The 14,528-nt window shown below is 49.6% G+C and overlaps 1 protein-coding gene across 1 annotated transcript; it reads right to left on the bottom strand.

The window, feature by feature from the left end:
- Positions 1 to 1,449: 1,449 nt before the first annotated feature.
- On the bottom strand, positions 1,450 to 2,751 carry LOC129195066 (N-acetylglucosamine-1-phosphotransferase subunits alpha/beta-like). The gene is made up of 5 exons (XM_054800781.1): positions 2,565 to 2,751; positions 2,043 to 2,128; positions 1,852 to 1,971; positions 1,720 to 1,770; positions 1,450 to 1,642 (listed from the first exon to the last, which is right to left on the bottom strand). The coding sequence occupies exons 1-5, from the start codon at positions 2,724 to 2,726 to the stop codon at positions 1,450 to 1,452; spliced, it is 612 nt and encodes a 203-aa protein (XP_054656756.1). The 5' UTR covers positions 2,727 to 2,751.
- Positions 2,752 to 14,528: the final 11,777 nt, after the last annotated feature.

Genomic DNA, 14,528 nt, shown 5'->3' with positions numbered 1-14,528 from the left:
TTATAACCTGCCCATGCACGAGGAAGAAAAGACGTATACCACCTTCACAACACCACTGGGCTTGTATGAATATAACAGGATGCCGCAAGGCCTTTGTAATAGTCCTGCATCCTTTATGAGAATGATGCTGAGCATTTTTGGGGACCTAAACTTCAGCAGTTTGCTATGTTATCTTGATGATTTGTTAGTCTTTGCCCCATCGGAACAAGAAGCACTCATGAGGCTGGAGATCGTCTTCCAGAGATTAAGAGAGCACAACCTTAAGTTGAGCCCAAAAAAATGTCACCTGCTCCGAAGGTCTGTGAAATTCCTTGGCCACGTCATTGATGGGGATGGAGTCGCTGTTGACCCTGATAAAGTGGAAGTCATTGTCAAAATGACAAAGAAAGTGTTGATGGAGGATGACGGCTGCACAGCTTCAATTCGAAGAGTAAAGTCATTTCTGGGGATGGTATTTTACTACCAACACTTCATACCAAACTGCTCTTCAATTGCAAAACCTCTGTTTGCTCTCACCGCAGGTCAAAAACGGAGAGGGAAGGTTGATAAATTAAATGGAAAGTCAGGAGTCTTCCGGCTGACTGGACTGATGATTGCGACTCTGCTTTTGTCAGTCTCAAAGAGAAGCTTTTGAACTGTGCAGTCCTCACTCACCCAGACTTCACTAAACCACTGATCCTGTCCATCGATGCCTCGCTCGATGATCTTGTGGTAGTTTTATCTCAGATACCGGAGGGAGAAACCAAGGCTCGTCCAATAGCCTTTGCAAGCAAGACCCTCACTGGCTCACAAAAGAGGTACCCTGCCCAAGGCTCTCTCTGGTGTGCATGACCTTGCAGGGCATCAAGGGCAAGCCAGGACCCTACACCTCGCCAGACAACGTTTTTTCTGGCCGCAAATGGAAAGAGACATTAAAGAATATGTGAAACGCTGCCAGCGATGTATTCTCGCTAAAACCCCTGAACCAGCTGCATGGGCTCCTTTGGAGAGTATCCATACTTCCGCACCCATGGAGTTGGTGTGTATAAATTTTTGGAGCGGTGAGGACAGCAAACAGAGGTCAGTGGATGTTCTGGTAGGAACGGACCACTTTACGAAGATGGCGCATGCTTTCCCCTGTCTAAATCAGACGGCAAAACAAGTTGCAAAGAAATTGTGGGATAACGTGTTTTGCATATATGGTTTTCCCGAGCGGATCCATTCTGATCAGGGAGCCAATTTTGAAAGCAATCTCTGATCAGAACTTTCCAATCTTACAGGGGTGACAAAGTCACACACAACTGCATATCACCCTATGGGAAACGGACAAACTGAGAGGTTCAATAGATCGCTTGGCAGTATGATACGTTGCTTGCCATTAGCAGCCAAACAGCATTGGGCACAGTAGATACAAACCTTGACTTTTGCTAACAATGCCACTGTGTATGAAACAACTGGATATGCTCCATTTTATTTGATGTTTTGCACGGAGGCGGCGGTGGACGGGTAGACGGGCTTGTTGAGCTGCAGCAGCTCGTTGACGGCAGAGAGCGAGGGCGACAGCGACGGCAGCTCCTTGACAGTGACGTTGGCTGGCAGGGCGGGATCCAGGGCCAGCATGGGTGCCACGATGCAGTGGGACAGCAAGCATTCCAGCTTCATCCTGGAAATCCGCACCAAAACATCCCGGCATGGAGCGTATTTACAAAACTACAAGCACAATCGGTCGTTCCCAATCACCTGTCTTTTGGCTCTTCTGTCGTCTCGCTTGCATTTTTCCCCAGACGCTCCCTATGTGGGGAGAAAAAAATGCATATTACGAGAATGCTGCGAAAACGGTGATCATCTGTCTTTCTTGTGTGCCCGGGCTACCTCAGGGCTTGTTGTTCCTCCACCAGTTGCTCTCTCACGGCCTTCAGTTCCCTCAGCAGAGCCGTGTCGGTGCCATTCACCCACGTGTAGACCACATCAATGGGCATGGGCAGACAGAGCCTACAAGAGAACGCCCAGAAAGTTAATTCAAATGCAAATCCAGTGTACACTTGGCATGCATTTCACCTCACCTGCTTTGAAATGATTTACCACCCAAGTTGTCCCGGTAAGAGTCAAAGAGCACATGATACTGGTCTCGGCTCCACTCTACAACAACCTGTATGGAGAGCGAAATTGGCCGTAGGTTGTGAATAGGCGGGTGAATGGTTGTATATACAATATGTATCCTGTGACTAACTGGTCACCAGTCCAGCTGAGATAGGCTCCAGCTACCTCGTGACCCTAATGAAGACAAGCGGTATTGAAAAAGATGGATGAACTGCAAATGCAGTTTCCAGGGGTCATTTGAGCACTTAAATGAATTGTTACCATGCGGAATTGTCAAGAAGAACTTGCTAGAGGCAAAAGTCTAACAAAGTATCTATAAAGGGTGCTAAGGAGTTGTTTCGTCCGGGTTGGTGCTTAAACGCCCTTTTTATGATTGGAGTTTGGCAGGGCGAGGTAACTAGCTGTTGGCGACAGACGACGAGGAAGCAGCTCATTCTTCTTGCATGCAACCTCAACGGGTTTGACCAAAATGACAGCTCCCTCACCTCTCCAAACTGGAAAGCAGACACAATCATGAGGACGATGCCTCCGAAGCAGAGGTAGAGTCCATATCGGTGGGACAGACAGGTGTACGTCTGTCTCTGAAGCAGCTTGAGCACCGAGTTGACAACTACCATGGCTCTCCTTGGCCAAGCATAGCGCCGCATTCATTAAACGATAGCGAGCTGCGACAAATAAACCCAGCAAACATCAGGAGCAAGCCGGACCTGTCAGCTGACCGTCTGCACACATGATAACCACCCATCCGCTTTGACGCTTCTTCTGCGGCTGGAGAGTTTCCGCTTCGTGCTGCTATGCGATGTGTCGACCCCTAGCGGTGAGGAGAGGTATGCACTCACCTTATGTGACTTATTGAAAGCGACCTCAAATGTAAAATGCTCAATTTACTGCAGTTGACGCTTTACTAATATGGAATCACAGGGGTGCCAAAATTAAAAGGGAATACGTGCGGAAATACAAAGAGAATCATAATACAATGTCTACTTGGACAAATCCACTCCTTTGGACAAACCCAATTTCAATGGACTAACACACATTTCTAAAGAGCCTATCCACCTACAAAATAAAGATGATTAAATGATTCTCTGACCGGAATCTTTCCATGGTGTCCCAACTCTTAAAGAACCACTACCCCTTTCCCACAACAAAAATATACAAATGTGGAAATACAAAGAGAATCAATAATTTAAAAAATATGCAAATGTAGTCATATTTTTTACTATATTGTTTTTGTTTTTTCTGTATTGTCTTTGTTTTTTCCAATTTGCCGTTGTTTTCCTGTTTTGTATTTGTCTTTTTCACTTGCGTTTTGTCATTGCATTGTCATTGCATTTGATAATACCATGCAAATGGGGTTCGGCGGAGCCTCCATCACGGAGGTTAAGACACACCGGACTCATCGTGTCAATTCGTGATGGCACGCCCCGCTTAGCCATCACTGGCTGCAGATAATCACGTTACATTGCTTGCCTTGGCCAATCAGTGCTGCGAAGAATTGAGCGCGCTCCTGGTGCGTTCCATTTGTACTTGGAAGCCGGAATTTCCGAATTGCAAGTTAGAGCATCCACACCACCTCTGAGTTAACAATCAATGATGGCTGCCTCGTGTGTCAACGGTAAATAATCAATAAATAATTTATCAAAAATATTGCTGTCGTGTAAAGTTTTTCTGACTTGGCAACTGTAAGGCTTTTAATTCGGTGATCACCTCACTCTCACTCCAACTTCCCAGTTCTGAGTAAAATTGAAACGCACCATCAAGTAGTCAGTTTGTGACTGATGTGCTAGCAGGTCGTGTGATTTCGTTCTTAATATTTTAATCCATACTATGTCGAGCAAAAAGAAAAAGTGGTCGGACGAATATGTACAGTGTGGCGCATGTTGGACATAATTCACCCATAGGAACTTTATGTCAGTTGCAGTTTCACCTGGGCCCTTATGGTTGAGGGACCCTTGTTTTTGCAGTAGAGAGACATGTGCATTTTGCTCTGTCAGGTTGTAAGCTCGAGAGGAGCAGGGAAATAAATGTTGCCAGTTGCTGTTCCAATAACTCCGCCTGCGACTCCTTCTTCCTGGCACCACATTGGTGACCTCGACAGTGGACCTGTAGTCTCCGGGACCACAGCGAACACAATGGCGGACAACGCCACACTTAAGTTGCCAGAGTACTGGGGGTCGGCACCTGAAGCGTGGTTTGCGCAGGCCGAGGCGCAGTTCGGTCTTCGCGGCATTGAAGACGACGAGAAGAAGTTCTGGCATGTCGTTACGGCAGGACCGCGTCCCAGGTGGTCCGCTTCATCACCTCGCCGCCGGCCCGGGATAAATTCGGCGCGCTGAAGGAACACCTACTCAGGGTGCACAGCCTGTCCCGGCGTGAGCGGGCCCGTCGGCTACTGGACATTAGCGGCCTTGGCGGACGCTCACCGACTCAACTAATGGACCATATCCTGAACCTCTTGGGCGACGAGGAGCCGGGTTCGCTTTTCAGGGAGCTGTTCTTGCGACAACTCCCCGTGCAAGTGCGCACCGCCCTCGGCAACTCCGACGTCTCGGACCAGCGCTCTCTCGCAGAGGAGGCAGAAGCCTATTTTACTGCGACCCCTCATACGGCGCACGAGCAAGTGGCGCCGGTGCAAGCACCTTCCGAGTACCTGGCCCCTGCGCGCAAGATGCGCGCATCAGCCGACCAGCGGGGGAGTCGACGGGACCGCGACCATCGAGAAGGCTGGTGTTTTTACCACGCCCGCTTCGGGGCCAAGGCGAGGGCATGCCGGCCGCCATGCACTTACTCAGCGGCGGGGAAACGCCGGTGCCCGCCCCCTGTAGTGGCCGGGGTGGCGGGCACTCCCAACCAGCTGCTTTTTGTGGTGGATTCTCTCTCCGGTCGCAAGTTTCTGTGCGACACCGGCGCGCAGAGGAGCGTGATACCGGCAGCGCCTGGGGAGCAGGCTGATGCTTCACCCGGTCCAGCACTCCGTTCAGCGGATGATACGCCTATACGGACGTATGGATTAAAGACTTTGGATTTGCGTTTTGGCAGTCAGCGGTTCGTGTGGGAGTTTGTCGTCGCGGACGTCGCCTTTCCCCTCCTTGGGGCGGACTTCCTTTGTGCGCACAACCTGCTGGTGGACGTTGTTAATGGACGCTTGGTGGACGCTCGGACATTCCTTTCCATTCCCGGGGTCAGGGGTGCGGCCGGACTTATTTGCCTTTCCAACTCGCTCGCGGAGGACAATGTGTTTTGCCGGTTGTTACGTGAGTACCCAGACCTCACCCGCCCTACCTTCTCCGCCGTCTCCGCTAAACACAGTGTCGTTCACCGCATTGTCACTTCTGGCGCACCAGTGCATGCCCACGCGTGTCGCCTCGATCCGGCTAAACTGTCTGTGGCTCGGGCCGAGTTCGAGAACATGGAGCGGCTGGGGATTGTTAGACGCTCCAGCAGCCCCTGGTCGTCTCCGCTACACATTGTGCCCAAGCACGACGGAGGGTGGAGGCCGTGCGGGGATTATCGTCGTCTTAACGACGTCACCACGCCCGACCGATACCCTGTGCCTCACGTGCAGGACTTTTCGGCGCACCTCGCCGGTTGCGTCGTGTTTTCCAAGATCGACCTGGTGCGCGGCTATCATCAAGTGCCTGTTCACCCCACCGATGTTCCCAAAACGGCCGTCATTACGCCGTTCGGGCTTTTTGAGTTTTTGAGGATGCCGTTCGGGTTGAAAAACGCTGCGCAGTCTTTCCAGCGGTTAATGGACTCAGTTCTACGGGACATGCCGTCCGTGTTCGTCTACCTGGACGACATTCTTGTTGCCAGCGAGAGCGTTCAGGAACACTTACAGCATCTGAGGGACTTGTTTGAGAGACTGAACGCCCACGGTCTTATCATGAACCCCGCGAAGTGCGTTTTTGGGGTCGAGTCTGTACAGTTCCTCGGCCATATCGTGGACAAAGACGGCGTGGTTCCACTCCCCTCCAAAGAAGAGGCCGTCACCGGTTTCGCACGTCCACGGTTGGCGCGGGGACTCAGGGAATTTTTGGGGATGGTGGCTTTCTACCACCGTTTCATGCGTCACGCGGCGCACGTCATGCGCCCACTGTACGAAGCACTCAGAGGTACGTCTCCCAGCCAGGTCATTGAATGGTCGGCGGACAGGTTGGCGGCGTTCGAGGCTACCAAAGCTGCACTCCGACAGGCGGCGTTGCTGGCACATCCTCGGCCCGACGCACCCGTGGCCCTCACTGCCGACGCGTCTGATTACGCAGTGGGGGCGGTCCTTGAGCAGTGGGTTGACGGCGCCTGGCAGCCACTTGCCTTTTTTAGTCGCCAATTGGCGCCTCGTGAGCGCAAGTATAGCGCTTTCGATAGAGAGTTATTGGCCCTTTGGTTAGCGGTGCGTCATTTCCGTTTTCTTTTGGAGGGCCGTGACTTCACCGCGTACACGGATCACAAACCCCTCTCGTTCTCGATGTCACGCACGGCGGAACCGTGGGCTGCGCGGCAACAGCGACAACTTTCGTATATTTCGGAGTTTACCACCGACATCAGACACGTCTTGGGGAAGGCCAACGTAGTGGCTGACTGTCTGTCCAGGGCGATCGCCAGCACGGTCCAGCTTGGTTTGGACTATGCCGCCATGGCACGGGATCAAGAGCATGATGACAGCGTGCGTGCTCTCCGTTCTGCAACCTCTGGCCTACACGTGCAGCGTGTTCCAGTTGGCGACTCGGGTGCCGTTTTATGGTGCGACGTTTCTTCCGGTGTTGCTCGCCCTTTAATCCCTGCACGCTGGCGGCGCAAGGTGTTCGATGCGGTACATGGTCTTTCCCACCCGGGTCGTAAACCGTCCGCAAGACTGGTGTCCCAAAAGTTCGTGTGGCGTGGTCTCAAGAAGGACGTGCTGGCGTGGTCCGATTCCTGCGTTGCTTGCCAACGAGCCAAGGTGCAGTGCCACATCAAGATGCTCCTCGAAACCTTTCAGGTACCTGAGCGCCGTTTTGACCACGTCAATATTGACTTGGTTGGGCTGCTGCCCGAGTCACAGAGGTTCACGCATCTGCTCACCATGGTTGATAGGACCACACGTTGGCCCGAGGCCGTTCCACTGTCGTCCACGTCCACGGCGGACGTAGCGCGGGCGTTTATTGGTACGTGGTTGGCGCGTTTTGGAACACCTTCTGACCTTTCGTCAGACAGAGGCGTGCAGTTTACGTCCGAGCTTTGGGGCGCTGTTGCCGGCAGCTTGGGAGTTAAACTGCACCGCACCACCGCTTATCACCCGCAGGCGAATGGGCTGTGCGAACGTTTTCACCGCTCCATGAAAGCTTCACTTCGTGCATCTTTATGTGACGGGGACTGGGTAGATCGGCTTCCATGGGTGCTGCTAGGTCTCAGGTGCGCACCCAAGGAAGATCTGTGGGCGTCTTCCGCAGAGTTGGTTTACGGCCAGGTGTTGCGTGTCCCCGCAGATTTTGTGTTGGAAGCGACCGTTCCATGGTCGGCCGCGAATCAGAGGGCTGACCTGTTGGAGTTCGCCGGCAGGTTTGCCCCGGTCCCGACCTCGCGGCACTGCGTGCCCGATGTGTGCGTTCCGGCTTCCTTGCGTTCGGCGAAATTCGTTTTTCTCCAGCACGATGCGCATCGCGGGCCCTTGCGGCCACCTTACGACGGCCCGTATAGGATTCTGGAGCACAGGGACAAATGTTTGGTGTTGGACATTGGAGGCCGGAGGGAAACTGTCTCACTGGACAGAGTGAAACCTGCGTGTTTGGACCCTTTTCTGCCGTCGGAGGTTACAGTACCTCCCCGCCGGGGTCGTCCCCCTGGTCGGCGTCGGGTGGAGTTAACGGATTCGTCGGTTCCCTCCCCCTCCGCCTTGGGGCCGCCGCGAGTGTCTTCCCCCCGACCTCCCACACCTGCCGCCTCCCCACGGCATACGCGTCGGGGTCGGGTGGTAGTGCCTCCTACCGATGCTGATTTTGCATATGGGTGAATTCTGGGGGGGCTTGTGTGGCGCATGTTGGACATAATTCACCCATAGGAACTTTATGTCAGTTGCAGTTTCACCTGGGCCCTTATGGTTGAGGGACCCTTGTTTTTGCAGTAGAGAGACATGTGCATTTTGCTCTGTCAGGTTGTAAGCTCGAGAGGAGCAGGGAAATAAATGTTGCCAGTTGCTGTTCCAATAACTCCGCCTGCGACTCCTTCTTCCTGGCACCACAACAGCATGGATTTACATGTATCACGGACCGTGATGGGAGTCAGCGTCCTGTCTGTGTAACAGATGCGGAAAAAAACATGTATTGTCATGTCTGAAATGTTTTTGTTTATGGGTTAATTTCTCCAAAATCCCTATTTTGTGATTTGTTTCTGGTTTCTTCTTAAGTTATAATTTAACATTTGTAACTTTATTTTCGTATTTCCTTTGTCATGGTATAAGCTTTTATTTTGAAGGTTCAGGGGATGTCGTACTGCTGCTCACGTTGTCAGCCAGTCCATTTTTGTGTTGGCTGACAGGTACGTTGGTGTGGGAGCAACTAAGTTCTGTAATAACATTTCAGTGGTTAAAATATCGTTTTATATTAACCTAATGGAAACTATGTTGTTACTTATTTATGTTTCTTTAATAATATGTTGTGTCGTTTGATTTTGGGGATGGTTTTGACTGTGGGAGAGCAACCTAACTATTTAGCTATCAGCCACGTTTTTCTCTCCTATTAGGGGTGTGCATGAGCGTGCTATCGTGCATTGTGCTGAATGTGACTTATTCCTGCACAGGCCCGTTGTTATTGAGGAGCTCACACGCATGTCCTCTTCATGTATTCCACCACACTGTAGGTACAGTATATTGTTTTACTATGAATGATTCATTTTTTTTATTCCATTTCTTGTGCTTCAGTTATGTGCATTTCAGTTAACGGAATTGCATTATTATTATGTATTGTATTCATTTCATGTCATTTCATGACCTTTGTTATTTACTTTACTTTCTTTACATTTTGAGTCCATTTTTGTGTTGGCTGACAGGCCCGTTGTTATTATCACGCGCATGTCCTCTTCATGTATTCCACCACACTGAATAAACTTGTGTTCCAAAGCCATCTCTGTGTTCCTCTATCGTGCACCAGAACACAACGCAGTGTAGTCGGGACAGGCGGATACACTGGCAGCCCGGCTACATTGGTGCCGTGACCCGGATCTCTTCTCTTCAGATCATCGTCAGCGTGATCACCGGTGGTTGCTGGAACAAGTACAGTAGGGACACTGTAAAGATTTACACACTGAAGCCACCGAGGACTGATATTTTTTTTCATGAACCTCAGTTTAGTGAATTTGTTTGTGTGTATGTAAAATAGTTTGCCTTTCTATACTGTCAATGGATGAAAGTGAACACATTGGCTACGATGGCAGACAGTGAGGGTGGTATGGGATTGCTTACCTATGATGACAGTGTTCATACAAGTCTTGGGCAAGGTCGGGGTTTGGGAGGTTATGCAACTCCACTTAAGGGTGTTAGTATGGTGGGTCACCCAGTTTAATCTTCCACTCGCACGAACCATGATAGCCTCACACCAAGACAGCATGAGCCCAAGTCTGTCACTAGTTTTACAGGCATGAGGAGGGGAGCTGGAGTGGTTGGTCTCAGTACACCATGTTTAACCGACATGCACACTGATGCATCTCCTCCCAGGCAGCAATGGTTTGATGGAAGCAGCAACTCCCCAGACATAGGAAGCCTTATAACACAGTTAGCCCACCAAATTGGTGAGAACATTGCTAATCAGATACAGAAGACTGCAGGTAGTCAGAATGACAAAAGTACTCCCACATCTAGTGCAAATATAGGAGAGGCCCATCCTGAGTTAAATATGACTGGAATGAAGTTTGTGATGCAAGCTGATGTCAAGCACAGCATTTCAGGGGTGATGGAACTGATAAGCACACAATACATGAATGGGAAGAAATTATGGATGTCTATTTGAGGAAAAGGAGCATTCCAACACATGAACAATCACAAGAGGTAACGTCGAAACTGATGGGAAAAGCTCGACATGTTGTAAAGGTCACACTCCGCAGTATCCCTTCTTTAAAGCCTGATGAAGACCCCAAGCTTGTTTTTGATATTCTTAAGCAGCATTTCAGTGAGGTAACGTATTCGACAATGCCCCTTGCAGATTTTTATAACACATTACCTCTGGCAGGAGAAGGTCCAATGGATTATTGGATCCGCCTGAACAAAGCAGTGGATGTGGCTGACGAGTGTCTAAGGAGGCAGAGTAGGAATATTGAGGACCCTGCTCATGAAGTCACTATGATGTTTGTAAAACACTGTCCTGACACTGCACTCTCAAGTGTTCTCAAATGTAGAACAGCAGAGAAGTGGACATCACATGAGATACAGGAACACCTCATTGAACATCAGAGAGAGGCCAAAACAAAGACCCAAGGTAAACTGTGTCGCCCATCACCGCACAGGCAGGTAGTGGCCCATGCTCAGATTTCAACCCCGGAAGGTGTAACTGTCGATAAGGTTAGGGAGTTCACTGTTGAACAGAATGCAACAGGGCTGACGTCCACTTCCCCAGCGGAGAATACTTGCATTCAGTCACTCATCGGCTTGCTGGATCGTGTTTTGGAGCAGAAAGTCCATGCAGTAGTGGCCACAGAACCTAGAAGGGAACAATCACGTGTCTTTCAAAGGATTTGTAAAGTCTGCCAGGCCATTGATCATTCCACCACAATGCATTGCAGGCAGGAGAACCTTTGCATGAGCTGTTTCAGACCAGGTCACTGGAAGCGAGAATGTCGACAGCGTAGGTCAAGACAGAATGGCCTACCTAATCTGACCCAGTCTCAACCCAGAGATGAACAGGGTGTGTCATCTTTAAACTATATGGCTCACATATAGGGAGGGGGACGTGTGAGCGCCAAAGAAACAACCCTCAAATGTGTTGAAGATTTGAAGGAAGTGTATGCCAATGTATGTAAAGTGATACCAAATGATTGCACAGTCATTGTTCAAAACATCCACAGAGTTGACCCGTATGGCGAGTTATTTCATGCTGCAGTGACAATCAATGGTTCTGTTCAGTTGCAAGGACTGCTTGATTCTGGATCAATAGTTTGTACAATAAGTGAAGTGGCAGAACAGCAACTTGTATCAGAGAACATCCTGACACAACAGCAAGAAATAACACAGCGTGTTATCCTTGTCGCTGTGGGGGAGTACAGGTGACTCCAAAGGGCATGTATGACCTGGAAGTGGAATTGTATGGAGTTAAGTGCATGGTTCCAGTGCTGGTAGTTGCTGGACAGAAAGATGAGATCATCATAGGCACTAACATGTTGAAGTATGTAGTCCATCAAATGAAGAACGATGATGATTATTGGAAACTTATCTCTTGCAATGTACAGGAGTCTGCAGAGTGTGAGCAGTTTCTGGAGATGATGGCTAACCTGACAAGGTGGAGAGGGACTGATGTACCAGATGAGGTAGGCACAGTTAAGTTGACCCAGGCAGTAACACTACAGCCTAAACAGGAAAACCTGTTGTGGGGCCGGTTGCCCAGTAATGTCCCGATGTCACCTGGTAGCACGTTGGTGGTGGAGCACACATCTGCTAAGTGTGGCCCGCGAGGCATTGTTATTGGCAGAGTGATCACACCTTTGTGGGGAGATGGTTGGACTCCTATGAAAGTGACCAATATCACTGAAAAACCTGTCACTTTGAAAAGAAACTGCAAGCTAGCGGATGTCTCTCCATGCATTGCCGCTGAAGACTTCACACTGTTTCAAGGCTCTTGTCAGGGAAAGAAGGGCACAGATGAAGTAAAGTATGATCAAAAGGACGTTAGTACTGCTACGACTGACCCGAAACAGAAGTTGAAGAACCTTGGCCTGGGAGATGTTGATATTGACAGTTACCAGGTGAGCCACTCTAGTAAAATTCAACTGCTGGAAATGCTGGAGCGATATGAGGATGTTTTCTCAAAACACCCCCTGGATTGTGGTGAAGCCAAGGGCTTTGTGCACAGAATTCGACTCACTGACGACCGTCCTTTCCGCCTCCCATACCGCAGAGTCCCTCCAGCTCATTATCAAAAACTGCGCCAAGTCCTCACTGAGATGGAAGAGCAGGGAATCATTCGCAAATCACTGAGTGAATTTGCCTCCCCTCTAGTGATGGTGTGGAAAAAAAAATGGCGACCTCCGAATTTGCACAGATTTTCGGTGGCTGAATGCAAGGACCAATGAGAATGATGCTGAGCATTTTTGGGGACCTAAACTTCAGCAGTTTGCTATGTTATCTTGATGATCTGTTAGTCTTTGCCCCATCGGAACAAGAAGCACTCATGAGGCTGGAGATTGTCTTCCAGAGATTAAGAGAGCACAACCTTAAGTTGAGCCCAAAAAAATGTCACCTGCTCCGAAGGTCTGTGAAATTCCTTGGCCACGTCATTGATGGGGATGGAGTCGCTGTTGACCCTAATAAAGTGGAAGTCATTGTCAAAATGACAAAGAAAGAGTTGATGGAGGATGACGGCTGCACAGGTTCAATTCGAAGAGTAAAGTCATTTCTGGGGATGGTATTTTACTACCAACACTTCATACCAAACTGCTCTTCAATTGCAAAACCTCTGTTTGCTCTCACCGCAGGTCAAAAACGGAGAGGGAAGGTTGGTAAATTAAATGGAAAGTCAGGAGTCTTCCGCCTGACTGGACTGATGATTGCGACTCTGCTTTTGTCAGTCTCAAAGAGAAGCTTTTGAACTGTGCAGTCCTCACTCACCCAGACTTCACTAAACCACTGATCCTGTCCATCGATGCCTCGCTCGATGGTCTTGTGGTAGTTTTATCTCAGATACCGGAGGGAGAAACCAAGGCTCGTCCAATAGCCTTTGCAAGCAAGACCCTCACTGGCTCACAAAAGAGGTACCCTGCCCACCGCTTAGAATTTTTAGCATTGAAGTGGAGTGTTTGTGAAAAATTCGGCCATTGGTTGAAGGGTCACTTTTTTACAGTATGGACTGATAATAACCCTCTGACGTACATAATGACGAAACCGAAACTCGATGCGTGCGAACAACGGTGGGTCGCCAAGTTGTCCCCATACAACTTCAAGCATATCCCCGGAACAAAGAACATCGTGGCAGATGCTTTAAGTAGAGATCCATTTACCCGGTCAGTGGGTCAGAGGCTGATCAGTGAGTCATATGAGGACCTCTTGGCAGAGGCTAATGGGACGAAGGAAGGAGGAGTGCAGGATGTTTTTCGGTGCAAAGTTCAGTGTCTTCAGACAGATGATTCTGGTCATGTCACCCTGGGTGTCACTTCGTCTGATATAAAGTCCATGCTCGAGGCTCACATTGAGTGGGAAAAGGCTGCAGAGACACGGGCAGTACAGTTTATCAAGGCTCTTCCCCAGATGGTGCCCTCAGGACATGACGCACTATCAGCTCTGTCCTCAGAAGAGCTCAGGCGCAGTCAGGAGACAGATCCAGATATCCAGGATGTCCTGCTATCTGTGGCGCGCGCAAAACAGCCATCTAGGAGGGAGAGAAGTAGGTTAGCTCCTAAGGCACGAGCACTATGTAAGCAGTGGCACCGTCTGAAAATCCAAGATGGCGTCCTGTATAGACTCATCAGAGATCCATTGACCAGACATACAAGGTACCAGTTTGTCCTACCTGCTATTTGGAAGACCAAGGCTCTCTCTGGTGTGCATGACCTTGCAGGGCATCAAGGGCAAGCCAGGACCCTACACCTCGCCAGACAACGTTTTTTCTGGCCGCAAATGGAAAGAGACATTAAAGAATATGTGAAACGCTGCCAGCAATGTATTCTCGCTAAAACCCCTGAACCAGCTGCATGGGCTCCTTTGGAGAGTATCCACACTTCCGCACCCATGGAGTTGGTGTGTATAAATTTTTGGAGCGGTGAGGACAGCAAACAGAGGTCAGTGGATGTTCTGGTAGTAACGGACCACTTTACGAAGATGGCGCATGCTTTCCCCTGTCTAAATCAGACGGCAAAACAAGTTGCAAAGAAGTTGTGGGATAACGTGTTTTGCATATATGGTTTTCCCGAGCGGATCCATTCTGATCAGGGAGCCAATTTTGAAAGCAATCTCTGATCAGAACTTTCCAATCTCACAGGGGTGAAAAAGTCACACACAACTGCATATCACCCTATGGGAAACGGACAAACTGAGAGGTTCAATAGATCGCTTGGCAGTATGATACGTCGCTTGCCATTAGCAGCCAAACAGCATTGGGCACAGTAGATACAAACCTTGACTTTTGCTTACAATGCCACTGTGTATGAAACAACTGGATATGCTCCATTTTATTTGATGTTTGGTCAAGTTCCAAGACTCCCAGTTGACATGGTCTTCAAGCAGGTCTTGAAGGATGCCAGTGTGGGTGACAGCCGGTCTTATGTCAGCAAAC

This window comes from Dunckerocampus dactyliophorus, chromosome 15 (genome assembly GCF_027744805.1).
Source record: "Dunckerocampus dactyliophorus isolate RoL2022-P2 chromosome 15, RoL_Ddac_1.1, whole genome shotgun sequence".
In the NCBI taxonomy this organism is placed as follows: domain Eukaryota; kingdom Metazoa; phylum Chordata; class Actinopteri; order Syngnathiformes; family Syngnathidae; genus Dunckerocampus; species Dunckerocampus dactyliophorus.
This window is presented reverse-complemented; position numbering and strand designations above follow the sequence as displayed.

What these genes read in the sequence shown, in the direction of transcription:
- LOC129195066 (XM_054800781.1), bottom strand. Translation starts at nt 2,726, where the DNA reads ATGCGGCGCTATGCTTGGCCAAGGAGAGCCATGGTAGTTGTCAACTCG. An exon ending in CTGCTTTCCAGTTTGGAGAG is followed by an intron (nt 2,129 to 2,564) that starts GTGAGGGAGCTG and finishes CTCTCCATACAG; the next exon opens with GTTGTTGTAGAGTGGAGCCG. An exon ending in GAGGAACAACAAGCCCTGAG is followed by an intron (nt 1,771 to 1,851) that starts GTAGCCCGGGCA and finishes CTCCCCACATAG; the next exon opens with GGAGCGTCTGGGGAAAAATG.